The 27,269-nt window shown below is 45.8% G+C and overlaps 2 protein-coding genes across 2 annotated transcripts in view; one reads left to right on the forward strand and one right to left on the reverse strand.

Annotated features, from left to right (window-relative positions):
- The first annotated feature begins 2,392 nt into the window (after positions 1 to 2,392).
- On the forward strand, positions 2,393 to 8,039 carry LOC136620073 (carbohydrate sulfotransferase 14-like). Its single transcript, XM_066594800.1, has 2 exons — positions 2,393 to 2,507; positions 7,237 to 8,039. Exons 1-2 carry the CDS (start codon positions 2,393 to 2,395, stop codon positions 8,037 to 8,039), a joined length of 918 nt encoding a protein of 305 aa, XP_066450897.1.
- Positions 8,040 to 10,706: 2,667 nt separating this feature from the next.
- The window catches only part of XDH (xanthine dehydrogenase), a 54,075-nt gene continuing 37,512 nt past the window's right edge, over positions 10,707 to 27,269 (reverse strand). The window contains exons 22-35 of the mRNA XM_066594801.1: positions 26,817 to 26,904; positions 26,402 to 26,488; positions 24,905 to 25,096; positions 23,851 to 23,996; positions 22,502 to 22,583; positions 22,329 to 22,424; positions 21,940 to 22,068; positions 20,915 to 20,989; positions 20,338 to 20,390; positions 20,140 to 20,254; positions 18,907 to 18,972; positions 16,233 to 16,421; positions 14,149 to 14,316; positions 10,707 to 10,913 (exon numbers count right to left, since the gene is read on the reverse strand). Of these exons, the coding sequence (XP_066450898.1) occupies positions 10,863 to 10,913; positions 14,149 to 14,316; positions 16,233 to 16,421; positions 18,907 to 18,972; positions 20,140 to 20,254; positions 20,338 to 20,390; positions 20,915 to 20,989; positions 21,940 to 22,068; positions 22,329 to 22,424; positions 22,502 to 22,583; positions 23,851 to 23,996; positions 24,905 to 25,096; positions 26,402 to 26,488; positions 26,817 to 26,904 (1,537 nt within the window). The 3' untranslated portion in view covers positions 10,707 to 10,862. The remainder of the gene's footprint in view (positions 10,914 to 14,148; positions 14,317 to 16,232; positions 16,422 to 18,906; positions 18,973 to 20,139; positions 20,255 to 20,337; positions 20,391 to 20,914; positions 20,990 to 21,939; positions 22,069 to 22,328; positions 22,425 to 22,501; positions 22,584 to 23,850; positions 23,997 to 24,904; positions 25,097 to 26,401; positions 26,489 to 26,816; positions 26,905 to 27,269) is intronic.

A 27,269-nucleotide genomic window follows, 5' to 3' on the forward strand; every position in this document is an offset into this window, starting at 1 on the left:
GCCGACTCTACCTTTGAGGACACCTTGACAGTAGCGACTGGCTACTCTGACCAGAATCTCTGGTTGGAGTTGATGAGGTACAATGCTAACAGGAGCAACAAGTCTAACTGTTGCGTGTGCGGTAGTGCCCGACCACACTCGGGGATGGTCCCCCTAAATCTCCCTGTAGATGTTGAAGAGTTTTTTCTTAGTCTCTTCACGAACATTTCCGCTAATTACACTGCTTGTGAGAAGTGGAAAAATGAATACTCTATAACTACTTAAGTGTTTTGCCCCGGGAAGAGTATTACAATCTACCCCAGAAACTACACCTGCTATGCAAACAGACAAGGTGGAGGGAGATTTTTGGGGAACTCACTAACAGGTATTGCTCCTCCTACGGTACGATAGGAGGGGAATGGAAGTAGAATTAGGTCCAGTCCTTAGGAGACGTTTACTGGCTTTGTGGAGACATGAGGTAGAGGACCCGCCTGGAAGGTAATTGGACAGGGGAGTTTGCCTTAGCAAAAGCCCTTATGCTCCTCCACATTCTGTCAGACAGCATTGAGGATAATGAGGTTACCCCCAATAGTTAATTTATCTCGATCCAACTCAGTCTGTGTTCTGTAGTTATCCTGTCATGTTGGTCTATCCTTGTTTTCTGCATAGGTACGGCGGTTCCTTCCAGTCTTGTCACTAGGCAGTGTAGGGTCAGAGTTGGCGGCCTGGACGTGTCCACCTTCAGGGCTATCTCCAGGAGGGACATTGGTGTGGGTGAAGATTAGGGAGTCCCAGGCTGTGCGTACCTGTGCACACTACTAGTATTGTAACATTATGCTAGAGCGAGAAGAGAGACTCCTGGTGGTAGTTTTGATCTACACGTATACATTGACGTCTAGGATAGCCAAGGGGGGTACCTGACGAGTTATGAAAATTAGAGACCAAGTTAAAACTAGATTCGAGTCCATTTTCCTGATCCTTATGGTAAATAAAATGTTGACTGGATTAATTATGTTTATTATAATTAGCAGCGGTTTATAAATTACACTAGAGATGCCTTATAGGGACTAGTCGACCAATAGGACCTACCTCGACTATGACCTTTCAAAATAGAATGGCCTTAGATATGATTTTAGCTAAAAAGGGGAGTGTCTGTAAGATGATAGGGGAGACTTGTTGTACCTACATCCCAGACGACACGTGACCCGCGGGTAAAGACGCAGTTGCCATTAAGAAGCTGACCGCACTAACTAAAAAGAGCTACGCAGCCGGCCCCATTGAAAGCAAAGGTATACAGACAACCCCCGCAGTGATTTTCGGGGAAGGGATTGAAATATAAGCCCTTCCCTGAAAATCATCCCGAGCTGCAGTTAAAAAAAAAAATAAAATATATATATATATATATATATATACACATCCCCTTCCGCCGCTGTCAGGGCTCCGGCACGTATTCTCGCTTGGTCCCCGACACTGCTCTGAAGCACTTTCTGTTGCCCAGGAAATTAAAAAAACCCGCCTCCAGAAAGTGCTGGGTCTGGTTGGCTGGTGCTCAGAACCAATCAGAGCCAGTGCTTCCTGAAGGTGGGGTTTTTGAACCCCTGACTGAAGACTGCAGACAAGTGCCGGAGACCTGCGGAGAAGTGTGGCAGAGCAGACAGTGTCTGTTATGTGATTTTTTTAAATGCAGGTAGGGCTTATTTTAGGGGAAAAATAGAACTTCCTACTGTAAAAGTTGCATTACACCGCACGAAAAACGCGTTTTCCTGTGATGCAACACAAAGGAAGGCGCTATAGGGAAACATGGGCTACAAAATATTGCAAATTGCGACAATATTCAGCAACCCGTGATTATTTTTTCATGCAATGCAGCAGCAAACTAAACATCGCTGATGTGAAGGCACTCAGTGGAAAGCAGGGGCTTCACATAACATGCGTTCTGTAGCGCTGTCGCATTGGGAGAAGATGACGAGATTTTGTTGCCTGTGTGAAAGTGGCCTTATATATAACTTCATCACCATTTTCATGATCTCTGCTTGCTGTCAGTGAATGGAGCACTTGTGTTCCAGACCTACTCTTGCTCAGAGGTTTTGAAATCCTTTCAGTGCTGATCACTCCCCTTTCACATGGTGACCCGATCACATACAATCCTGACTCCACTAATGTCATCAGATCAGAGCAGGTCGCTGCCTCCCAGAAGATCAGCACATTCCCCCTGAAATACTCTGTGCTGCTATGGAGTAAGCTCCTCCAAGGGTCCCACTGCACTTCTACCTGTCTGTGAGCCTGCGGACCGGCGTGACATGTTATGTATCGCTGAGTACATTGTACTTTGACCTGCTGTCCCATGGGCCCGGTAGGGGAGGGGAGCGGTGAAGTCTGCAGCGAGGCTTTTATTCCCTTCCAGGACCTGAGAATGAAGTTTCTGATCAGACTCCTAATATTACTGATTATGATGGGAATTATTTACTTGTGGGTGAAGACGGTGATGGCGGCAGGGTGGCACCAGCAGACGATGATTGAGAGGACAGGTGAGGATTTGGGGTCAAGTTAGGTGGGATCATGGGGTGACATCACCGCACTCAGCTCAGTGACATCATTTAAAGTCACGAGGGGTTCTGTTTCCCCTTGTGGAGAACGGCGAGTAGGTGTGAGGAGACTTATAGGACCTGCAATGCTTCCTGGGAAAATTGGTATGCAAATGAAAAATGGTATTATGTATCTGCAGCGCCACCTATTGGAAGGTATTTGTTGGAAAGACAGACTTCTAGTGGGGCCAGATCACAGGGGCGTACTTGCACATTGTAGTAAGTGCGCAAATTTTGCACACATAATACTCACTGAATAGAACCGATTGGTTTCAATGGCTTCAGTCACATTCGTGAATTCTGCGGGCGCATTTTGTTTGTACGCGGCATGTTCTGGTTTTGGGCATATTGTGCACAAAAATAGTACATATTGAACCCAATGGGAGCGTGCTCGTACATGCAGAAATACGTCCGCAAAAAAAGGCAAAGTCGTGTGCAAACACGCAAGGGCGATGGCGCAAAACACTGCACAATAATGCTGCGCACGTGAATGAGCCCGTGGGCTGTACTTGTGAACGACGCATCACTCTCGCATGCAGATTGCGATGCGGTTTTATTCACGCTGCCATAGAAAATAACGTGATTTTTTTTAACAAGAATTACCCTAAATTAGGTCACGCAGCAATTTTTCCATCTCCGACTATCGGTCCAAGAGAAAAACCGCTCGTATGTATTAACCCATTGAGATCCATCTCGCAATCGGACAGAACTCGCACATGAAAATCGCCCGTGTGAATACAGCTTTATAGGGAAGCTACCTTCCAATAGGTGGCGCTGCAGAGGCATTGTACAATCTCCTATTTGCATATCCCTTAACGTGACAGCCTCAGCTGATGGGCAGCGCCGGCTCACATGAGCGTATGCGTGAAAACGCTGCATGTATACCGCTTTGTGAGCCGGCGGTGGGCAGCGGGCATATTGCTGTGTAGGCCAGCGATTTCGCACTGCGCATGACCGTGTATCTCCCGCTCGCTGTCATGCGCTGTCTGACATGTTTCTTTTTTTAATGTCCCGCTCTGTTGTTTAGCGACGTTACATATAACCGTCGCACATGCGCAAAGTAATTCCGTATACACAGCATTTATTACGCGCCCAACGAGAACAATAGGACTCTATCGTGCCGTAAAATAGAACATGCTGATTTTTTTTACACGCGTGTTGTACACAGTGGATAATGCTAGTGTGAGTGGGCCAATGACAATCAATGTATTTTCATGGACTCCATTCACTGCATGTTATATTTACGTAATATGTGATAAAATTACCCTAGCATGAGCCTGCCCCTAGGCTTCGCTCCATGATACAGGGCTGCTATCTTAAGCAGCTGGGCCCTAGCAGTGAGGGCCCCACGGATGGAGGAACCAACATATAGACGCCCCCCAAAGGACCCGATAGTCAGGACTCCGATATAGTTGTATATAGTCAGGGAAGTAGACAAGAGCAGAGTACAAGCCTTCTTACACTGCTGGGGGCCACAGTGCAGCTCAGTGCATAGTGGAGCCTCACTTCTCTGCCAGTCTCCTGCTCTGCAGCACTCCTATTGAGAGCAGGAGACGGGGGAGGAGTCAGACTCTACTATACACCGAGCTGCGATGTGACCAGAGGAGAGTCAGAAAGTTTATCTTCTGCTGGCTGGAGTTTTGGGGGGCAGGAGAAGCTATAGACTTCAGGGGACACAGAGTGGCACTTTTACTTTGAAGGGACAGAGAGGGGCACTATTATTTTGTGGGGCACTATTACTTTGAGGGGGGCACAGGCATGCAGAGACAGAGGGTATGCTGGTTCTTTGAGGGGGACATAGAGTGGCACCTATACCTCTGAGGGGGGCACAGAGGGGCACTATTACTTTGGTGGAGCAGAGGGGCATTATTACTGTGAAGGGACATAGAAGAGCAATGTCATTTTGAGGGGGTCCAATGTGGCATGATTACTTTGAGGGAGCACAGAGATCAGTATTAATTTGATAGGTACAGAGGGGCACTATTACTTTGAAGGGGCAGTATAACCGTGTGCACAGAGGAGCAGTATTACTTTGAGGTTGTGCCTAAGGCTTAATTCACAGGGCGAGTTTTAGATCCGAATTCTGAGCTAGGCTGGACAGAACTCGGACCCATTAACATCAGAGGGGCTCTTCAGACAAGCATATCTTTTTCACAGACCATGTCCTCTTCTGGGAACATTTCACGGATGACAGTAGAACATGCAATGTCCATTGCCCACTGTTCCGCACATTAGACAACACATGGATGGGGCGTCAGTGCCATATCCAGAGGGAGAGGCTTGGGCACAGCTCACACACGGCCATTTGAATACAGCCTTATCAGGACAACTCCTTTAAATGTCACCTCTTAAATGAAATCTGTCACCAGCTTTAAGGCTACCAGTGAGCAGGCGAATGCGCTTTGACTTTTTTTTTACTATTAGGAAAAACATTATTAAATCTTCTTCTACTTTTTTTTTAGTTCCAGGGGATTTGAACTACCGATCATTTGACTGCCTGTATTATATGCTGCAATACTAAAGTATTGCATTATCTAGCAATTTTTGATATTGCATTTCATGCCCTGCCATGGGCAGGGCTTGATAGGCATCTGTGCATGGCAGCCCTAGGAGCCTATAGTAGACTCTGGTTTGCCATGCAAGCCCATCAGCACCATCCAATTGCGCCGCGAGGGTGCTGATGAGGTGTGCCCTCACTGGTGCCAACACGCTCTCTGTATTTTTAATCGCTTGTGACTTTAATCCAGAGGTCACTCCTCAGTGATTTGCATCATGACTTAAGGTCCATTTACACGGAGCGATGATCGCTCAAAAATCGCTAAAAAGCGGTCATTTGAGCGATAATCGTTGCGTCTAAACGCGTGGCTATCGTGCACTTTTCGGGCACTGATAACTGATCGTTAAATTCAAGTCAACCTAAAAATCATTGTTCAGCCTCATCAGCAGTTCTCCGCAGGGAGTACTGACAGCATTGTTTCCCGTTGGAGAACAAAGGAGCTGAAAGCAGATAAGAGCCCTTGGGCTATTAACTGCTTTCAGCTAAGGCTTAATTTGCACACTAATGAGCTATTAGCTGAGTAGCTACTTAATAGTTTATGCAAAATGATCGCTCAAAGCTGTCACTGTCGTTTGAGCGATCTTTGAGCGATCATCACTCCGTGTAAATGGGCCTTTACTGAAGGACAAATATAGCAGAGCGGCTTCTGAGAATAAGGCAGTGAGACATCTCAGGATGACATCTGAAGGTGCGTGAGGGCGACGCATCAGAGACCGCAGGAGTCGCTGCATTCGATACAAGGTTGCCGCATGCCCAATGGAGGCTGCCCATACTTTGCCCTATTTGTTTCTGCAGGATTCACACTCTTTATGGGGTGAATTTTTTTCTATTATCTCACAAAAGGTTTACATTTTTCAGTCCGTTGCAAAAGTAATAGACCCCCCACCCCTCCCCTCACATTGATCTTAAATCTCATTGAAATGAACGGAAACTTGAGAGGTCCATCTAGGCGTTCGGGTCACAGTAGCGTTCAGCTTTCCATTTTCCTGTTGGGTTATGGTGGCAGGAAAACGGAATGCTGGAACCATCCTATGGCAGAAACAAGCGGCGACTGACAGACCCATGGGGTCAATTCCATTTTCCTCCAGTGGTTTCCAGGACAGCGCAGCATGCAGCACACATCCTCTGAACCGAAACTGCAAATAGAGCTGCTCATGCAAATGTGAATCTAGCCTTAGGCCAACATGCATTCTGTCCTGCACCATGGTGCATCTTCTTGCAGGTCTGTGTCTCCCAGACAGGCATGTAGGGGAATTTCCTAATATTTGGAACTCACTTCTAAGCCATTATTTGTATTCTACCACCACTAGGGGGAGCTCACTACAGCTGTATAATTTTTTCAGCAGTTGTACAAGGAAAGACTAGAAGCAATGGGATGAAACTGAAAGGGAGGAGACACAGATTAGATATTAGACAGTGAGGGTGATCAATGAGTGGAACAGGTTACCACAGGAGGTGGGGAGTTCTCCTTCAATGGAAGCGTTCAAACAAGGGCTGGACAGACATCTGTCTGGGATGATTTAGTGATCCTGCACTGAGCAGGGGGTTGGACCCGATGACTTTGGGGGTCCCTTCCAACTCTATCATTCTAGGATTCTAGTGGTGGTTGCACACAAGCAATATTTTATCACTTATTTCCTGCTCTAGCTCAGTTTCATCAACGTACCAACAACCAGAAACGTATGTCAATGTCTAGACCTTTCTTTTTAGTCTCTTGCATTATATAGCGTTCTGACAAGCAGTCTATCAAGGCCCCAGAAGTCCCCAGGCTCACATGGCAACCAAACAACACCTCACAATATCATCACAGGAGGCCATTCGGGACCCCCAAACATGAATCGGGGCATTTAAATGCTGCTGTTTGAATTGACAGCGGCATTCAAAGGGTTAACAGCTGTGATCAGCGTTCACACTGATCACAGCTGTTGAGGGGGGGTGTCAGCTGCCTCAGACACCCGGCACCCGCCATGTATGGAACAGGATCAGCATGAAGGGGTTAAGTACTAATCTAGGCTGAGAATCTATGATTCTGGGCCGCGTCCTTAAAGAGTCAGTGGGACATTTGTAACCCTTTATACATTTTATATGATTCATTTTGCTTATTAATCCTTTCAGCAGGAGTAAGAGAAGAACCAAGAAGGACGTCGGTCACCTTAGACACGTTTCTTCACGTCCAGCAACTTAGGAAGAAGCAGCTGAAACGTTTTTGTAACCGCTTTCCACAATTGCACAGTCTGAATACTTCGGGATCTGCAGAACATCTTCTGTCCAGCATCACCGTCAGCCACAAGCTCAAGACACTCTACTGCAAGCCAGAAGATGTGACCATGGATGGTTGGGAAGAGCTTGTACAAGCTATGGAGAGAAGATCTGATGTCACCATAAGAAGTCCCCTACTTGTAGAAGAATACACTGATCTGAATCCTGGTGAGTTGGACAAGAACAACCCAACCATGTTGGCCCGAGTGCTTCGAACTTACACCAAGGTGCTCTTTGTTGGGAATCCATATGAAAGACTCGTATCTCGCTACATGCAGGGCAGTGCTGGACAGGTCTCCTTTGAGGAGTTCATTGAAGATGTCCTCATGATGGAGGCTGGAGAGGGAGGCGTCTCGTCCGGCTCTGTCATCAGGTCGTGTTACCCTTGTTTTGTCCAATATGACTACATCGTGATGTTAGATTTCCTCAAGGCGGAACTGCCTCATCTACTGAGGAGAATAGGTTTACCGGAGTCGGTGAAGCTGCCACCATCATTAGACTTGAAGGTGATATCAAGGTGGCTCTTGGACAACTTGGTTCGTGGGCTCAACAAGGAACAGCTCAAGCAGCTTTCTCAGCTCTACTCGTGGGACTTCGAGGCTTTCCCATTGCGCAACAGTTTATTTAGAAATAGGACCAATGGCGACAGTGTACCTTGATCAGAATATGGATTATTTATGGTCTCTCGTTACATTTTATGTTGTTTTTAACAGTGTCTGTCCTGAACCGAGTGCTTCATAAACAACACATCAACCAATCAAATGAATTTATCAACCCACCTTCTAAAATGTCCAAAGAAACTTCCCTGGCTTCCAATCAAAACAAAACCACCAATTTATATTTATATCACTAAGGGCTCTTTCCCACGAGCGTATATCGGCCCGCAGTTTTCACGGCCAGCCGACATACGCTGTGATCTGATGCATTGGATTCTAATGCATCAGATCACATGGCCGTATTCCAGAGATGTAAATGCGCCCGACCAGGCCAATATAGTGCCGGGCATTTTTACGTCAGGCCCAAAAGATAGTCCTGGAACTATCTTTTGGGCTGGAATACGTTGGCCACTGCATGGGCTGCTATGGGAGCCCGTGGCAGTGGATGGAGGGAGTTTAGCAGCGTGCAGGCTCACCTCTGCTCTCCTCCACGCTCGTTCTTTGCAATGGGAAGGGGCAGGATGTAGCGGAGCTAAACACTGGTCCGTCCCGCCTACACCCATTGCTGGCTGTGGACAAGGGGTGGGACGTGAGCGGAGCTAAGCTCCCACACTCTCCACTTAGCTTCACCCCTTCCCACCCCCTCCCATTGCAAAGAACGAGCAGGGAGGAGAGCAGACATTACCCTGCAATGGGTAGGGTGGGGAAAGGGGCGGCGGCATGATGACGTTAGATTTGTGCGCTCGTTCACGAGCTTCTACGCCCCAGATAATAGCGTATATCGGCTGGCCATTAAAACGCCAGACAATATACGCTCGTGGGAAAGAGCCCTAAGGGTGTGTATACTTATAAACCCCCTTTTTATTGCTCCGGTGAATCTCAAATGAGAAGAAAAAACATTTTGCAAATAGTCTTAACTAAAAATCTCATATTGTTTTGTGTATGCAGCTCCTATGGCTACTTATGTATCTACTTGGTTATTCTTCCTCTGCTTGTAGGTTATCAAGAAGAGAGAAGGGGCTAAATATGACTGCAGGATCAGACCAATACATCTGTAATCATGGAAACACAATGGTCTGCATAGGAGCTGCATACACAAGAGACTGGCCATGCAACTGGGACCCGAGCACACACTGTACCATACCTTTTGATACTTTGTAGCAAGAATGTAAGCAGGACCCCCTTCCATAAAGGAACTGTATTATTAGCAAATAAGGAGGTGGAGAATTGGCTCCAAGGTCATTTTAAAGGACAGCAAACAGGAAACACACACCAGACCCTCTTATCCTAAGTGGCAAAACTGGACCCTATAATGGGGGGGGGGGGTCATTTAAGTTTTTGCCCAAACTCTTCCTTGTACCCCACTGAACAGAGGGCAAGAACATGTCACAATGATAACTGGATTATTTATTGTCTCTAATTAATGCCGGTTTCACACGGACAAGACAATTGTACGAGATTTGTTCGGTCCTCCATTAAACACCTTCCGGATTTGAGTTGTATAAAAAGTATAAACTGGATTTGTGGAATTGCATTAATTAATACAATTTTATGGTATACCTAAAAGACAGCCTTCATAGACTCAGCACCATCTACTATTAAGCTGTGCTTCCTCTTCAGCCCCCAGGTCATCAGAGCCTTCTGATGGTCTCCCTCCTGGCAGCTCTGGTGACGGTGCAGCTGCCCTTGGGTTTGCAGCCAATAACCACGTAGTGCAGGCGCCGGACAGCGCCATTTTTTAGAAGTCTCCTAGAGGCTGTGTGTGTGAAGGACCTTTAAACCTGTCCATTTCATAGGCGATAATGCAGGGCTAAGCCCGCCCCCAGCCCACAGGTCCTACAAGGTCACTAGCAGGTCAGACCCTCTTCATAGGAGATGAAGCAGGGCTGAGCCCGCCCCCAGCCCACAGGTCCTACAAGGTCACTAGCAGGTCAAACCCCTCCATAGGAGATAATGCACGGCTGAGCCCGCCCCCAGTCCACAGATCCTACAAGGTCATGAGAAGGTCAGTCCCCTCCATAGGAGATAATGCAGGACTGAGCCCGCCCCCAGCCCACAGGTCCTACAAGGTCATGAGGAGGTCAGTCCCCTCCATAGAAGATAATGCAGGGCTGAGCCCGCCCCCAGCCCACAGGTCCTACAAGGTCACTAGCAAGTCAGCCCCCTCCATAGGAGATAATGCAGGGCTGAGCCCGCCCCCAGCCCACAGGTCCTACAAGGTCACTAGCAAGTCAGCCCCCTCCATAGGAGATAATGCAGGACTGAGCCCGCCCCCAGCCCACAGGTCCTACAAGGTCATGAGGAGGTCAGTCCCCTCCATAGAAGATAATGCAGGGCTGAGCCCGCCCCCAGCCCACAGGTCCTACAAGGTCACTAGCAGGTCAGACCCCTCCATAGAAGATAATGCAGGGCTGAGCCCGCCCCCAGCCCACATTTCCTACAAGGTCACTAGCAGGTCAGACCCCTTCATAGGAGATAATGCAGGGCTGAGCCCGCCCCCAGCCCACAGGTCCTACAAGGTCACTAGCAGGTCAGACCCTTCATAGGAGATTGGCAATCAGTAGTTTACAACTACCCCATTAAAGCGTTAAATGACAGGAGATTTAAAGAGACAATGACTGCTGATCGGGATTATTGAAATTTTAATATTTACATAAAATAAAACCAATAAATTATTCAGTGCTCACAAATCACACATAGCACCCCAATACTGTGTATCTATCGTGTTCTCGTGGGATCCTGGAAGTATCCAACATCACCGACTGCATCAGTCTCTGTATATTCAGTAATTGCGCCGACGTCCCTCGGATTCACAGTATTCTAGTTCTAGACTCTGATAGACCACGGCTTAAATGTTCCGGGTTCAGGTGCCGGACACTGCAGGAACACAATGCAGGGATCGTTTACTGAACCAGCACAGCGTATAAATACATATGTTAAATCTAGTAGCTGCAATTTTTTTAGCCGCTTTCACTTCTATTCAGATTATTTTGCTACTTGGAAACCATCAGCAAGCAGGGATTATACTGACAAATCGTATCATAGCTTTATACTTTATTGTATTAGTAGCCAGGACAGCCCATCCTATTAATATGTAAATAGCTGATACTCATTACCATGCAAACATCCAAATACTGTTATTTAACATGATACTTAAAGGGGTTGTCCAGTTGTAAACTAGTGATGCTCTATCCTTAGGGTAGGCCATCAATAGTAAATTAGCATAGGTCTGCTGCCTAGGATCCCCACTGATTAGCTGGTTTAAAGGGCCAATGGGCTCATGCATTGAGCTGTTTTCTGTAGGAAGCAGACGGCTCTGTTTCCACTGCAGTGGTCAGGTTTGGTATTACAGGAAAAGTAATTAGTGAATGGGAACACAGCCTGCAATTCCAAGCCTGACCACTGTAGTGAGAACGGAGCTGTCTGCCTCCTGCAGAAATCAGCTCAGTGCAGGAATGCATTGGCACAGCAAACAGCTGATTGGTGGGTATCTGGGGCTGCAGACCCCTGCTGATCTACTACTGAAGGCCTACTCTAAGGATAAAACATCAATAGTGTACAACTGGACAACCGCTATTTGCTCTGGGTATTCACGAATCAAGGAGCTAATCAGATGCATAATCTTCTTACAGAATGGCATATTTATCTTAACAAAGTTGTAAATAGAAATAAATATTAAGAATAACTTGCTGATGGTTTCCATTTAGAAACCATAGAAACAAGCTCAAACTAAACTGTGAAATAGGTAAAAGTAGTAAAAAAGATAAAAATTTGAATCCAGCAACTCAATCTAATGAAACCGCTATTTTAGTTAATCCAATATTAAAACCTAGCTGCTGGTCTGATCTCCCGAGACATCGGAATACAACTACGCGTTTCAAGCCAAAAGCTGCTCTTACTAATGACAACATATAGAATGAAAGAGAAAATATTGAAAACCACAACCAGCTGTAGGTCACGAATGTCTCATAGTCACATGACCTCATTGTACCAGAGACCTTCATACAGCTGGTTGGGGTGGTAAAGATTTTCTCTTTCATTTTATATGTTGTCATTAGATAGAGCAGCTTCTGGCTTGAAACGCGTAGGTGTATTCCGAGGTCTCAGGAGATCGGACCAGCAACTAGGTTTTAATATTGGATTAACCCTTTCCAATCCAATTTGTATCCTGGTTTTCCTAGGGGGCTTACTCTTTTCTGCCCTTATACAATGGCGCTATCTGCTGGCTAAAGCCAGTACTGCATGAGGTGACACGTTGGATAGGCTCCGAGAGCAGAGAGGCTGGCAATATACAGTAAGAGAACCCCGACGGACGTCTTCCAACATCGGAGCTGTACAGCCTTAAATCATAATGTCTTCAGAGGTCAGACAGTGGATTGGAAAGGGTTAAATAAAATATCAGTTTTATTGTATTGAGGTGCTACATTCAAACTTTTCTCTTGCCGATTATCCACCCCAGGCGTCCTCTGGAGACACCCGTGAGCCTCCCAACGTTGATTATGGAGTTTTGCAGGCACCTATGTTAAATGACAGGTAACATATACTGTTTATATATATTGCTCTACCCCGGATCTGTTAAAGGGGAGGTCTGCTTTGTACTTCTCAACATGGGGGTGTTGAGTTTATGGAGTTATATGGCAGAGTAGAAGTGTAAGGAGTAGAGGGTCTGCATAGGTATTCAGTCATTTGGGAAAGAACAAGAATATTTCTATTTGCTGACAGCAAGCAGAGATCTTGGAAATAGTGAGAAACTGAAATACAAGTACAGGGCTTATTCAGACTTGCGTATATCGGCCAGGTTTTCACGCCCAACCGATATACGCTGCCCCTCTTTGCAGGGGGAGGAGCCGGGCCAGGCGGGGAGCAGTGCACTGAGCTCCTGCCCCCTCTCCACCCCTCTCCACTGTTTGCAGTGGGAGAAGGCGGGCCGGGGGCGGAACTTATCTCTGCCCCCGTCCCAAACCCCCCATTGTAAACAGTGGCGAGGGGCAGAGAGGGGGCAGGAGCTCAGTGCACTGCTCCCCGCCTGGCCCGCCTCCTCCCCCTGCAAAGAAGGGCAGCGTATATCGGTTGGGCGTGAAAACCCGGCCAATATACACGCACGTCTGAATAAGCCCACAGGGTGAGGCAAAAGTCTGAATACACCTGTTTCACACTTTGGAAGCCAATGTTCTCATTTTTAAATTGGTTAAAGTGTTAATTGGGAAGGAGGCTGCATTTTTTTGGTGGGGGGAGACGTTTTTGGCAGCCATTTTAAACTCCGCCATATTGAATTCACCTTGGGTTTTTCCAGGGGAAGGGGGTCATGTGATTTATCATTCCTTCTAGAATTTAGGGTGCGTTCACACGAGCGCATAAACGGCGCATTTTTGCGACCAAACGTATATACGTGACCATCTGGGGCAATGGTTTCGAATGTATTCGTTCACATGGGCGATTTTACGGCGCGTAAAAACGGCAACCCGAAAAAAAAACGGAACATATGCGACCGAAATACGCGCCAACGCATATTCGATGGCCGAAAAGATCGTTTGCAAAGTAGGAACAAACGAAAATACGCTTTCTAGCTCTGGTCGTGATCGGCGAAAAACGTTCTCTCGGGCGATTATACGTTGCGCTCGTGCGAACGTAAATACGCCTACGCTCGTGTGACCGCATCCTTACTCAGAGACACACTAGAGGTGTCAGTTGTTTAGCAGTTAAGGCCAAAGTTCCACCAAGTGCTTTACATGACGTGTTTGATGGGTCCACCGTTCTGCCGGATGGACATGGTTAAATATTTTTCAATTTTCTCATCAATACACCAATTAAAAGGGTGTGTCCTGACTTTTGCCTCACCCGGTATATGATGGAGTTACAGAACTTTTCAAGCCCTTCATTTAACATTGGATGAGTATTTAAGCCCTCGGTCTTGAAGGAATTAAAGTTAATGAGAATTAAACAGTGTCCCATGTCCTCTGGGTCCGGGCGATCGCTGCAAGTCCTTGCCCACCATATGCCAATGGCTGCATGGTCTTGCTGGCATCATCATCAAGATCGTGTGGCTACTGGCTACTGCGGTGGACAGGGATGCCATTATGGCAAGGTTGGCCCGTCCCCCATAGGCTCCTACCAGTTTGGTGAATTGATCCACACAAGCGTTACGGATCCTCTCTGGTGTAGCCGGACTGTCCAGTCTAAATATCCCGGTGACGCCGGACTCCGCCCTGGCAGACATGATGGCATCTTTAATGGCATAAAAAATGGAGGCCGACAAGAAAAGTGGAGGCTCCCCGACAGCCTGGGGAGGAAATGCATCAATGTAAATAGGAGACTGCAACAATGTATCAGTCATGTCTTGTGATTGGTGGGAGGAGGAGGCTCCTTGTCCCCTCCAGGGGCATCAGATATTGATCACCTGCCCCCTATATAATCCTATAGGTCCATCTATGCAGCAATATATTAGAGAGCATTTACCACCAAAATCATCATCCTTTTATCCTTTCTTGGAAAAGCTGGGTGACGACTAATACAGCCAACATTATGGCTCCCATGTGAGTTATAACTCAGCTTTTCTAGGCTCCTCAGTGGCAAATCTGTTTAATAATGAAGCAGTATGGTAGTAGAGGATACACAGGGAGGCACATATGGATTGTGGGACAGGGGTCAACACCCCTGTGTGTCCTGAGTAGCAACCAGCGGTGTGCAGTACCCAAAACTACCATGTGCCACATAGTGAAAGGCAGAGCTGGTACTGAACTGCTTCACATTACCAGCAGCCACCACTGGGGGAAGCTCAATGTATAGAGATTTTTACTGCTATTATTGCATGTAACGTAACCCCTTAGCAAACATGTATGTATCATAGAGGCAGACCATGTGATTGCTAACGGTGTGTATACTTTTGCAACCCCCTTCTACTGCTCCAATGCATCTCAAATGAAAAGAGAACACTTCTTAAAATAGTCTTGATTAAAAATCTGCTACTGTTTTGTTTATACAACTTCTATACCCAATTAGGCGCCTCCTTGGTTAATTTTCAGCTGTCTATAGGCTATCAAGAAGAGGGAATGTAATAACGTGACCCACCTCTTCTATGTACAACATTGTCCCATAGTGACCGCCAATATAGCTTCTTTATGGCAGTCACTAAGGGCAATAATTCAGATGCATATGCCTATATCAGAAATCAGCACAGAGGAATGAAGGAAGGAAAAGGAAAGAAGGAAGAAAGGAAGGAAAAGGAAAGAAAGGAGGAAGAAGAAGGAAGGAAGGGAAAAGAAAGAAGGAAGAAAGGGAAAGGAAAGAAATAAGGAAGGAAAAGGAAAGAAATAAGGAAGGAAAAGGAAAGAAGGAAGAAAGGAAGGAAAATGAAAGAAAGGAGGAAGGAAGGAAAAGGAAAGAAAGGAGGAAGAAAAAGGATGGAAGGGAAAAGAAAGAAGGAAGAAAGGGAAAGGAAAGAAATAAGGAAGGAAAAGGAAAGAAATAAGGAAGGAAAAGGAAAGAAGGAAGAAAGGAAGGAAAAGGAAAGAAGGAAGAAAGGAAGGAAAAGGAAAGAAAGGAGGAAGGAAGGAAAAGGAAAGAAAGGAGGAAGAAAAAGGATGGAAGGGAAAAGAAAGAAGGAAGAAAGGGAAAGGAAAGAAATAAGGAAGGAAAAGGAAAGAAGGAAGAAAGGAAGGAAAAGGAAATAAGGAAGGAAAAGGAAAGAAGGAAGGAAAAGGAAAGAAAGGAGTAAGAAAAAGGAAAGAAAGGAGTAAGAAAAAGGAAGGAAGGAAAAGGAAAGAATGAAGAAAGGAAGGAAAAGGAAAGAAAGGAGGAAGAAAAAGGAAGGAAGGAAGAAAAGGGAAAGAGGGAAGGGGGAGGAAGGAAAAGGAAGAAATAAAGGAAAAAAAAAAAAAGATTTACTGCATTCATTCAGTGGAGACAACCTGCCTGAGGTCCGGGTGCGCACTGAGCTGAACTTGTAGCAAAGTTCAGACAAACAGGGTTCATGTGTTTCGGTTTTCTCAACGCTACTTATTACAAACCACAAAATGGTACCGATAAAAGCTACATCCCGTACATAAATGCGCCCCGCAGCTCAGCCGGTGGAAAATAAAATGTTTTGGGTCTCTGAGTGCGGCGACAACAAAACAAATACCAATGTAGTACCGCCATAACCGCGCTGACCAGAGAACAACGCCCTTATGTTCTTTACACCACACACGGTGGTCTCACCTTGGATGAGTAGATGGCTTTGCTGTTTGGACAGTCCCGGAGAAGAGACACATTGAATTCCGCTGGGATGTCCCCGAACGCTGGGATCTTGTACATCCCGGGGCCCCGTGTGTACAGGTTACCATCCGGGGAGTATTTTAACTCTTCCAATGTGAAAAGGCCAAGTCCTTGGATAAACGCACCTTCAATCTGGGAGCAGGACAGAATATTTATACGGATCAGCTGATTATGGCTGCACCCGGCTCGCACTATCGTATTCTGCCAGTTAGTACATAACAATAGCGCACTAAGAGGGATATTGGACTTTTAAATTAAAAATAAAGCAACTTTCTATTAAACTCCTCTTCTTCTACCGACTCCTGCATTCATGGAAATATTGCGCTTGCTCTTGATTGCCATAGTAACCACAACAGGATAACTCTTTAGTAAATGGACTTCTTGTTATGTGACAAGAACACACTGATGCGAATGGAGAAAGCACAAGAGGAAGTCCATGTACAGAAGAGATTACTAGTTGATGGTACCGTAGCAACCCAGAGCAAGCACAATAATTATATAATGTATCTGTGTGTGTGTGTATATATATATATATATATATATATATATATATATATATATATATATATACATATATACACTACCGTTCAAAAGTTTGGGGTCACATTGAAATGTCCTTATTTTTGAAGGAAAAGCACTGTACTTTTCAATGAAGATAACTTTAAACTAGTCCTAACTTTAAACAAATGCACTCTATACATTGCTAATGTGGTAAATGGCTATTCTAGCTGCAAATGTCTGTTTTTTTGTGCAATATCTACAAAAGTGAATAGAGGCCCATTTCCAGCAACTATCACTCCAGTGTTCTAATGGTACAATGTGTTTGCTCATTGGCTCAGAAGGCTAATTGATGATTAGAAAACCCTTGTGCAATCATGTTCACACATCTGAAAACAGTATAGCTCGTTAGAGAAGCTACAAAACTGACCTTCTTGTGAGCAGATTGAGTTTCTGGAGCATGACATTTGTGGGGTCAATTAAACGCTCAAAATGGCCAGAAAAAGAGAACTTTCATCTGAAACTCGACAGTCTATTCTTGTTCTTAGAAATGAAGGCTATTCCATGCAAGAAATTGCTAAGAAATTGAAGATTTCCTACAACAGTGTGTACTACTCCCTTCAGAGGACAGCACAAACAGGCTCTAACCAGAGTAGAAAAAGAAGTGGGAGGCCGCGTTGCACAACTAAGCAAGAAGATAAGCACATTAGAGTCTCTAGTTTGAGAAACAGACGCCTCACAGGTACCCAACTGGCATCTTCATTAAATAGTACCCGCAAAACACCAGTGTCAACATCTACAGTGAAGAGGCGGCTGCGGGATTTTGGGCTTCAGGGCAGAGTGGCAAAGAAAAAGCCATATCTGAGACTGGCCAATAAAAGAAAAAGATTAAGATGGGCAAAAGAACACAGACATTGGACAGAGGAAGACTGGAAAAAAGTGTTGTGGACGGATGAATCCAAGTTTGAGGTGTTTGGATCACAAAGAAGAACGTTTGTGAGACGCAGAACAAATGAAAAGATGCTGGAAGAATGCCTGACGCCATCTGTTAAGCATGGTGGAGGTAATGTGATGGTCTGGGGTTGCTTTGGTGCTGGTAAGGTGGGAGATTTGTACAGGGTAAAAGGGATTCTGAATAAGGAAGGCTGTCACTCCATTTTGCAACGCCATGCCATACCCAGTGGACAGCGCTTGATTGGAACCAATTTCATCCTACAACAGGACAATGACCCTAAACACACCTCCAAATTGTGCAAGAACTCTTTACAGCAGAAGCAGGCAGCTGGTATTCTATCGGTAATGGAGTGGCCAGCGCAGTCACCAGATCTGAACCCCATTGAGCTGTTGTGGGAGCAGCTTGACCGTATGGTACGCCAGAAGTGCCCATCCAACCAATCCAACTTGTGGGAGATGCTTCTAGAAGCGTGGAGTGCAATTTCACAAGCTTACCTCAACAAATTAACAGCTAGAATGTCAAAGGTGTGCAATGCTGTAATTGCTGCAAAAGGAGGATTCTTTAACGAAAGCAAAGTTTGATGTAAAAACAATGTTATTTCAAATACAAATCATTATTTCTAACCTTGTCAATGTCTTGGCTCTATTGTCTATTCATTTCACAACGCATGGTGGTGAATAAGGGGGACTTTTCATGGAAAACACAAAATTGTTTGGGTGACCCCAAACTTTTGAACGGTAGTGTATATATATATATATATATATATATATATATATATATATATATATATATATATATATATATATATATATTTTTTTTTTTTTATGAGGAGATACAGAAAGGGAGAGATTACAATGTCTCAATATCATACAGTTAAAGGGGATGTCCCACTTCCCACTTCTAGCAGTTTTGCTGCAGAAAGCAGACAGCTCTGTACATTGCCTAGTGGCTCGGGTTGGTACTGCATTCACTACAATAGGATTAAGGCTGCAATACCTACCAAAGCCACTGCACAATGTACGGAGCTGTCTGCTTTCTGCAGCAAAATAGCTAGAAGTGGGACAACCCCTTTAAGGTACGGAACCATGAAAGAATAACATTGGGCTCTAACGTTAGTGGAAGCCATGTCCAACATGGCGGCTACATAGATTGTAGCTCACTCACCTGCCCGATATCTATTGCCGGGTTAAGGCTTGTACCCACATCCATCACTACATCCGTACGCAGGTTCTGAAAAAAAAATCATATAAAAGCAAGAATGAGATTGATTTAGGTTTTTATTAAATTAAATATGTCCAAACTTAAAGGGCTTTCCCAATTCTAGCTATTGACGACCGTTCCTCAGGACCTCCTGTGATTAGCTGTGTACCTGGGCGAGGATCTTAATGTTATGTTTTACTGCAGGAAACACCCAGTTCCATACATTGTAGCCCGGCTTGGTTCATTCTTCCACTTTAATAGGACCCCGCCTGCAGTACCAACCCGAGCCACAACAATGTACGGAGCTGTCTGCTTCCTGCAGTACGAAAAGACTGTACACTTAGACAGCATCCTGCGGGGAGAGCAGATCGCCAGGGTTCTCAGGCAACAGACGCCCACCGATCTATGGATAGTAAAGTCTTGGGAAACCTCTTTTAAAGGGGTTGTGCAAGGTTAGACAAACATAGCAGCGCCACCAATGTTCATGGGTTGTGTCTGGTATTGCAGCTCAGCTCCCATTCACTTCAATGAAGCTGGGCTGCAATACCAGACACAACCTTATGGACAAGGATGGCACTGTCCGACAACTCTGAACACAGCTGTCAAGCATTTAGATGCTGCTGTCAAATCTGACAGTGGCATTTAATTGACTCTACAGAGGGAGGCAGCTCCCTTTGCCTCTCAAATGGCTGCCTCACAATGAAATCACAGGGTGTCTGCCATTCAGGGGAATTGTGAAGGCTCCCAGGGCTGCCATTTATTTATAGGTATTAACACATGCCTGTGGCAGGGTCTAATAGGATGATACAATATGTAGAGACACAGTATACTGCAATACTGAAGTATTGCTATATATTGCATGAGTGATAAAACAATCGTAAGTTTCGAGTCCCTAATAAGAGAAAAAAAGTAAAAATAAATGATAAAAAAATATTAAAAGTTAAAAGGAAACATTTTCCTATTTTTTAACATAAAAATATAAAAACACAAAAAAGCTAAACATATTTGTCATTGCTGACATTACTTATATCACACGGTGAACACTGTCAGAAAAAAAACACTTCACCGAAATTGCGGGGTTTTTTTTCATTGCACCCGAATTCCATATTGATGGATCTTGCAACATTTTATCCAATGTACTGCAGATTATATCCCATTGTACTGCAGTGTATTATAATATATCACATCACATGTTACCTTGTGGTCCCCAGTTAAACAATCAATCTCAACTTCAGAACAAGCCACCCCGTAGCTGAAGTAGTTGCTGGGATTCCCCTGATTCTTCACAGGGTCATAACCAATGCCGTCAATCCTGGAGTGAAAAAAAAGAGCAAATTAAAGATCCGACTTCATGTACAGGAAATACTGGACATACAATCAGGTCTATGGGAATACCTGTAGAATCCGGTGGCCGAGAGGCTGACTCTGTCCTCATAAGCAGATCTGATCTGCGAAACAGAAAATCATATTTGTATACTAAATCTCACTGGCACTGTGCACAACTTCAAATATTGCAGTTTTCATTTTGGACACTAGAGGTCAGACTGACAATCGTTTGAGCTTTATGCTAGTAATTCTGGAAGGACTCGGTTAGCTGCTGCTGTAGGATTGTACAGTTTTAGTATTCACACCTTCCAATATTTAAACACTTGTAGCAATTGGGCAAAATTTGCCCATATGGACTATTAGGGCTTATAGAGTATTAGAGCATATGGATGTTATATGGTGGGTCTCCTGCTTGGGACCCCATTGTATGAGCCTGAGTGGAGTCAGGGCGCCCATTTACTACATGGTTGACCACTCATTTGCAGGTGTGTCCTTATACATTATGTGGCCTCCTGCAGCACCCCAGATGAGGCGCCTTGCTTTAAAGAAGGGTTGTCCGGTGGGGATAGCGACAACACCATAATGTATCTGCCCATGCAATACGTCGGTACTTTATAAGTGGATTATCATTATACTGCACACTTACCCAGCTCTCCCATGTCCCTTTGGGGTTAGATTTCTTGTAAGGCTGCAGCCTCTGGAGTAATGTCTCACATGCGTTCTGTAACGATAAGGAGGAGAAGATATGACATTGATAGGCAAAGATAAACTGCATTTGGCGTTCTATATATATAAGCCATTTGGGCAACCGAGCACAGCCTAAGGGCCCAGTGTATTTGGGGGCCACAGCTCTCCACCAAGAAACTGATCTATTTAATTCTCATAGACCTTTAATGGGAGCTGCATAAATCTCTATGTGATGAGCTCCCCCTAGTGGTGACTCCAGAGTTATATCAATTAAACTCGTATTCCCATCTGGGACTTTTTTGGAATACTGCTGAATGCAGCGGTCGGGACTTACAGAAACAACATAACACAGAGAGTACTGGGACTCCATAACTCAGGGGCTGCAGGAAGAGCTGCGCTCATTGTGCTATACTGTTTGAGTAACTCCAGTTCACTTCTATGAGAGGTAAGGGGTTGTGAGAAGTTATAAAGCTGCCCCCTATTCACAGGAGCATAATGTTATGAGCAACGGGGGGGGCTGACCACTGGGACCCCCACCGATCTCAAGAATGGGGGTCCAATCGGAATCCAAGTGAATGAAGGGGAGGTTGCAACGCTGCTCCATTCACTTCAATGACAGCGCAGGAGTTTGCAGAAGTGCTTGAACTCGCTAATCTCCGGCGCAGTCATTGAAGTGAATGGAACAACTGAATGCCAACGTAACCTCCACTCCACTCACTTCCCGAGATCGGTGGGGTCCCAGACGAGGGGCCTGTATATAGCAGGTTTTCATGGCGTATGCTGTGGGCGGGAGATGGAAATACTTGTTAAGTCATGAAAACAGAGCTTCTATACAGATAGATTACAGAATTCATCAGAACAGAGTTTGGGATTTAAAACCAGACTAGTGGACAATGACGGAAGTGCAGTACGTTACTCGGAGCTCATTCTGAGTTCTGTAGTGGGCTCTTATGATTTCCTTGCACCCTCCGCTGAGACTCTTACATATATCGCCATGCCGTTGAGGTCTGAACTGACTGACGCGGCTGTCGGAGACGCGTTGGGGACTGTATTGGTGCTGGTCTCACTGATATGGATTTTTGAGGTTGGTATCCCCAAAGCTTTACTGGCGACCTGCAAAACAGTAAAAAAGTACAAAGTATTAGATGTAGTGATGAAGACCGCCACACAGAGACAATGGCATGAAATCAGGAGGGGCTGCTATACTTCAAACTATACTAAAATATAAGACAGATAGAAGGTACTAAACCTGCAGGGTCAGACTACACGGGGTTTGTTTGTAGTCTGTTACCATGGAGACACATAGAACTGCTTAGGATGCATTGGAACAATATAAAAGTAGTCGCTGCCAGTTATCACGCGTGTACCGGTACCTGAATCATCTTGGTATGAAGTCCTTGACCCATTTCTGTTCCTCCATGAGTCAAAAGGACCGAGCCATCGGTATAGACGTGGACCAGGGCGCCGGCCTGCAACAAATACATGGGAGTAAGGGGAATGTGAGGGACATATAATGAGCCGGCGAAAAGCGTAAAATAGTGTAAACCTGATTGAGGAAGAACAGCGTGTAGCTGATGCCAAACTTGGTCGGGATGACTGCAATGCCCCTCTTCTTCCAGCGATGCTGCCTGTGGGGCGGCACAAAATACGGCATCAGATAATGGAATTACCACAGGATATACACTATACATATAATATACCGCAGGATATACACTATACATATAATATACCGAACGGCAGCCATTACACTAAAACCACTGATGGCTGAAGCGAATAGCACAGACTATCTGGTGACAATGGAGCGAGTCGGGGGAGGATATTCCAGGCAGCCGGTGATCAGTCCGGACTTGAAGTTGATGTTTGAAGCAGGAAAAATAGAGACGTGTGCGGATCGGAGCGACTGCGACAAACGCCAAACTGTGATGTGTGGACGACCGATCAGGGCGTCATTAGAATAGCCAGCTTTATGGGGTGTTACCAGCATGGTGGGGGTACCAAAATTAGTCCAATGAAGGACAACTGGTGACCGGTGACAGGGTGATGGGCGCCCGAGGCTCACTGATGTGTGGGGGGGTGAAGACCCCCGTCTGGTCCGATCCCCCAAAAGAGCGACTGTAGGACAAATCACTGATGATAGAAAGGTGTCTGATCACACAGGACATCGCGGCTCGCTGTGTACGGGGGCTACAGACCGGTCAGAGCGCCAATGTGACCCATCCACTGCTGAAAATGCCTACAATGGGCATCAGAACTGCAGTGATGGAAGACAGCGCCCGATGTGACGGATCACATGTTACATTACATCATGTGGACAGCCAGGTGCGTCACTGACCAAGGGAGGAGATGGCACCAGGATGGGGAGAGGACATGCGAGCGGGGCAGTGTGATGGGTAATGTTCTGCTGGGTACTTGGGTCCTGGCATCGTGTGACACGTACCACCTAGCTAACATTGTACAGACAAGTCCCCCTTCATGGCAGCGGGGTTCCATAATGGCAGCGCCCCTATCAGGACGGTAATCTGCCGGACGCACTGCAGGAACGGAGGAGGAACAGGACAAAGAGATGGAGGTGATAACTTCTCCAAACCCCAAAACTTATCTGATGGGGAGTAACAAGTCCGATCCACGGAGGTCACACCGAGCAACTTCCAGGATCGGCTGCTGCCATCTTGTGCCGAGACCACAGGACACGTCGGAGGAGTCCGAGCCTCGGGGGGGTCAGAGGGGCAAATACACAATATCAGGCTTTTAATGTTATGGCCGATGTGTGTTCGTGAATATCGCGCCCATCTAATAACATCTGCGCCATTTGTACAAGCAAAGAACTGACTGCCGAACATTTACTCAACACGCGGTTACGGTAGAGGAGTCACCGGAGAGGCTTTCGTTCCTCACTTGTTGAACTTTGCGATGGCGATCTTCCGCTCCTGGTAGCGGGAGCTCCTCAGACACTGGTCCCAGCAGCGGCGCAGGCTGAACGCCTCCAGCTTCTGGTTAAAGTGGGTGAGGTCTCCCTCCTGATACATGTTCAGCCTCCTGACCTGTGTGAGCAAAAACATCGTACCGCAATATCAGTCTGTGAGGAACTGCGCTGCATCCGGGGATGTGGGGAGAACATGATTATATCTCTGCTTGCTGTCAGTGAATAAAAGCATGGTTTATATTCAGGGGCTGACAGCCCGTCCTGATCCTGCGCCGCTTAGGTAGACAGAAGGTTCATTAGAGACACATGCAGAATATATCTGCGAGACGCCCTGAAGACGCAGCTTACTCTGTCGCTGCGGATTTCGGCTTCATTACCTGCATGTATACATGTAGATTTGCTGCGGACTTTTCTGCGTCTTTAGGTGCTTCTTGCAGAAATATTCCGCATGTGTGAAAGGTCTATTACAAGACGAACTCTGACGGTGACTAAAGCCCCATCTACACGCAACGATTATCACTCGAAATTCGTTCAAACGATGGCATATGAGTTATAATTGTTGCGTGTAAACGCTTCCATATTTCACTCCTCGGCTGAATGATGATTTTAAGGTGAGCTTAAAATCCATCGTTCAGCCAGAGAGAGATGGCAGGGACTGTACACTGTGTTCTGCACAGGAGCAGCTGATTACATTGTATTCATCTGACAGCCCCTTTGAGAACAAAGGAGCTGATTGCCGGGTTCTGATCTCCTGCTGTGTTCCGCAAGCAGCTCCTGGAGGCTCATTTACATGCAAATGAAGCTAATAAAGGGTTAATGGGCATTAGTGTCCATTGCATTGATAGCAAGCAGAGATCTTGGAATTAACAAAGAATTTACTAATTCCGTGGCAATGTATTACCATCTAATTTCCATATCTAAAGGTGGCCCCGACATGAAATAAGGGTCCTGAAAAATCAGGTGGGCATTACCGCTTTTATGTTATTACCCCACTCTGGGGCAGTTTCCTGCCCGGACAGAACTTACATGTTCGGGCGGCAGTCTGCACGCCTCGGCTACATCACTCATCCAGGCTTCTGCTACCATCATTCCTTGCGGGCCACCGAAGCCCCGAAAAGCGGTATTAGAGGGTAGGTTGGTCTTACACACGTATCCTGCGCCTTTAATGTTGGGGATTTTGTAAGAATTGTCCATGTGGAATAAAGCTCTGTCAATAATCTGTAAAAAGAAGACAATTAATGAGGGTGGAAGAAGCGGAGCCGGAGACCAGAGGAGAGAAAGGACCGAACCATCCCAACAGTCAGCAATAACTACGGGACTTTATGTCTTTTATCAGTCTGCAACTGCTGGTTTTGTATTGGAAACAGTCAGTAAGTTTGTTGTCTGACCCCAGCAGCAGAGCTATAAGAGAGGAGGGTAATAAGATTGTACAGTGTCTAGTGCAGAAATGACACTTCACAGAATGCAAATCACCCGAGCAAGCTCAATGCAGAGCGCGAACAAGCAGGGAATGCTGGGGGATTGAAGATCTGAAGCTGCAGAATAGTGAGTGCAGCTCTGGAGTATAATACAGGATAAGTAATGTGTGTACACAGTGACTCCACCAGCAGAATAGTGAGTGCAGCTCAGGAGTATAATACAGGATGTAACTCAGGAGCAGTACAGGATAAGTAATGTATGTACACAGTGACTCCACCAGCAGAATAGTGAGCGCAGCTCTGGAGTATAATACAGGATGTAAGTCAGGGTCAGTACAGGATAAGTAATGTATGTACACAGTGACCCCACCAGCAGAATAGTGAGCGCAGCTCTGGAGTATAATACAGGATGTAACTCAGGAACAGTACAGGATAAGTAATGTATGTACACAGTGACTCCACCAGCAGAATAGTGAGTGCAGCTCTGGAGTATAATACAGGATGTAACTCAGGAGCAGTACAGGATAAGTAATGTATGTACACAGTGACTCCACCAGCAGAATAGTGAGCGCAGCTCTGGAGTATAATATAGGATGTAACTCAGGAGCAGTACAGGATAAGTAATGTATGTACACAGTGACTCCACCAGCAGAATAGTGAGTGCAGCTCTGGAGTATAATACAGGATGTAACTCAGGATCAGTACAGGATAAGTAATGTATGTACACAGTGACTCCACCAGCAGAATAGTGAGTGCAGCTCCGGAGTATAATACAGGATGTAACTCAGGATCAGTACAGGATAAGTAATGTATGTACACAGTGACTGCACCAGCAGAATAGTGAGTGCAGCTCTGGAGTATAATACAGGGTGTAACTCAGGATCAGCACAGGGTAAGTAATGTATGTACACAGTGACTCCACCAGCAGAATAGTGAGTGCAGCTCTGAAGTATTACACATATGTTGTTGAACAGTTTACATTCTGCCTATGGTTAATCTTTATTCCCATGTAGTTTCAGCTCCTCTCTGGGTTATATGCAGTGGATCCTGGTGTCCGGTCATGGTCAGCAGGAGGCTCTAATACCGGTTGTATAAGGATACTTACCCCATGAGACAGGTCACATGAGTTTCCAGCATTTGAATAATAAGACACTTCCAGCGCCGTTATCTGTCCTGTTTTCTTGAAGCCGACCTGCAAATATATTGAAATATGATGTATCAGATATAGTTCACGCAGAAAGGGTTAGTGGGCACTGAGGTGTCCTGAAGGCTGTCTGTGCGGAGGGTGCACTGATGCCCTCCATCTGTACGGGGAGCTAATGGAGGGACTGATCCCAAACCCTAATGTCGTTACACAGGCAGGATTACATTTAATGAATGAGCCAGAACTGTGTGGCACTAATTGGGCACTATGTGGCGCTACACATGACAGTGTGACTCCAGTACTGCATGACGCCATTAGTGGGCATCAAGTTGTGGGAATGTCAAATTTCTCACTAGTTAGAGATCTGCAAAAATACCTTATAGCGGCCCAAAAAGGGATGTCTGCCTCCGGTTATCAGCATGTCCACGTCTCTGTCCAGCATGCACCTCACAGGGCGACCCGTCCTACATAATTACAGGTTCAAAATGACAAGTTGGACCAACAGTAGTGTATCCGATGTCATTAACCCTTCCTCTTCCAAGGGCATCGTGACTTTAAAGAGGTTGTCCAGTTGTAAACCATTTATGGCCCATCCTTAGGATACATCATCAATAGGTGATCGGCAGGAGCCCATCAGCAGGGACACCCACTGATCTGCTGTTCTCTGGGCCGGTGTGTTCATGCACTGAGCTGACTTTTTAGAGGCAGCAGACAGCTCCATTCTCACTGCAGTGGTCAGGCTTGGTATTGCGGGCAAAGTTCCCACTCACTTCAATGGGAACTTTGCTTGTAATACCAAGCCAGGCCACTGTGGTGAGAACGGAGCTGT

This window comes from Eleutherodactylus coqui, chromosome 3 (assembly GCF_035609145.1).
Source record: "Eleutherodactylus coqui strain aEleCoq1 chromosome 3, aEleCoq1.hap1, whole genome shotgun sequence".
Lineage (NCBI taxonomy): Eukaryota > Metazoa > Chordata > Amphibia > Anura > Eleutherodactylidae > Eleutherodactylus > Eleutherodactylus coqui.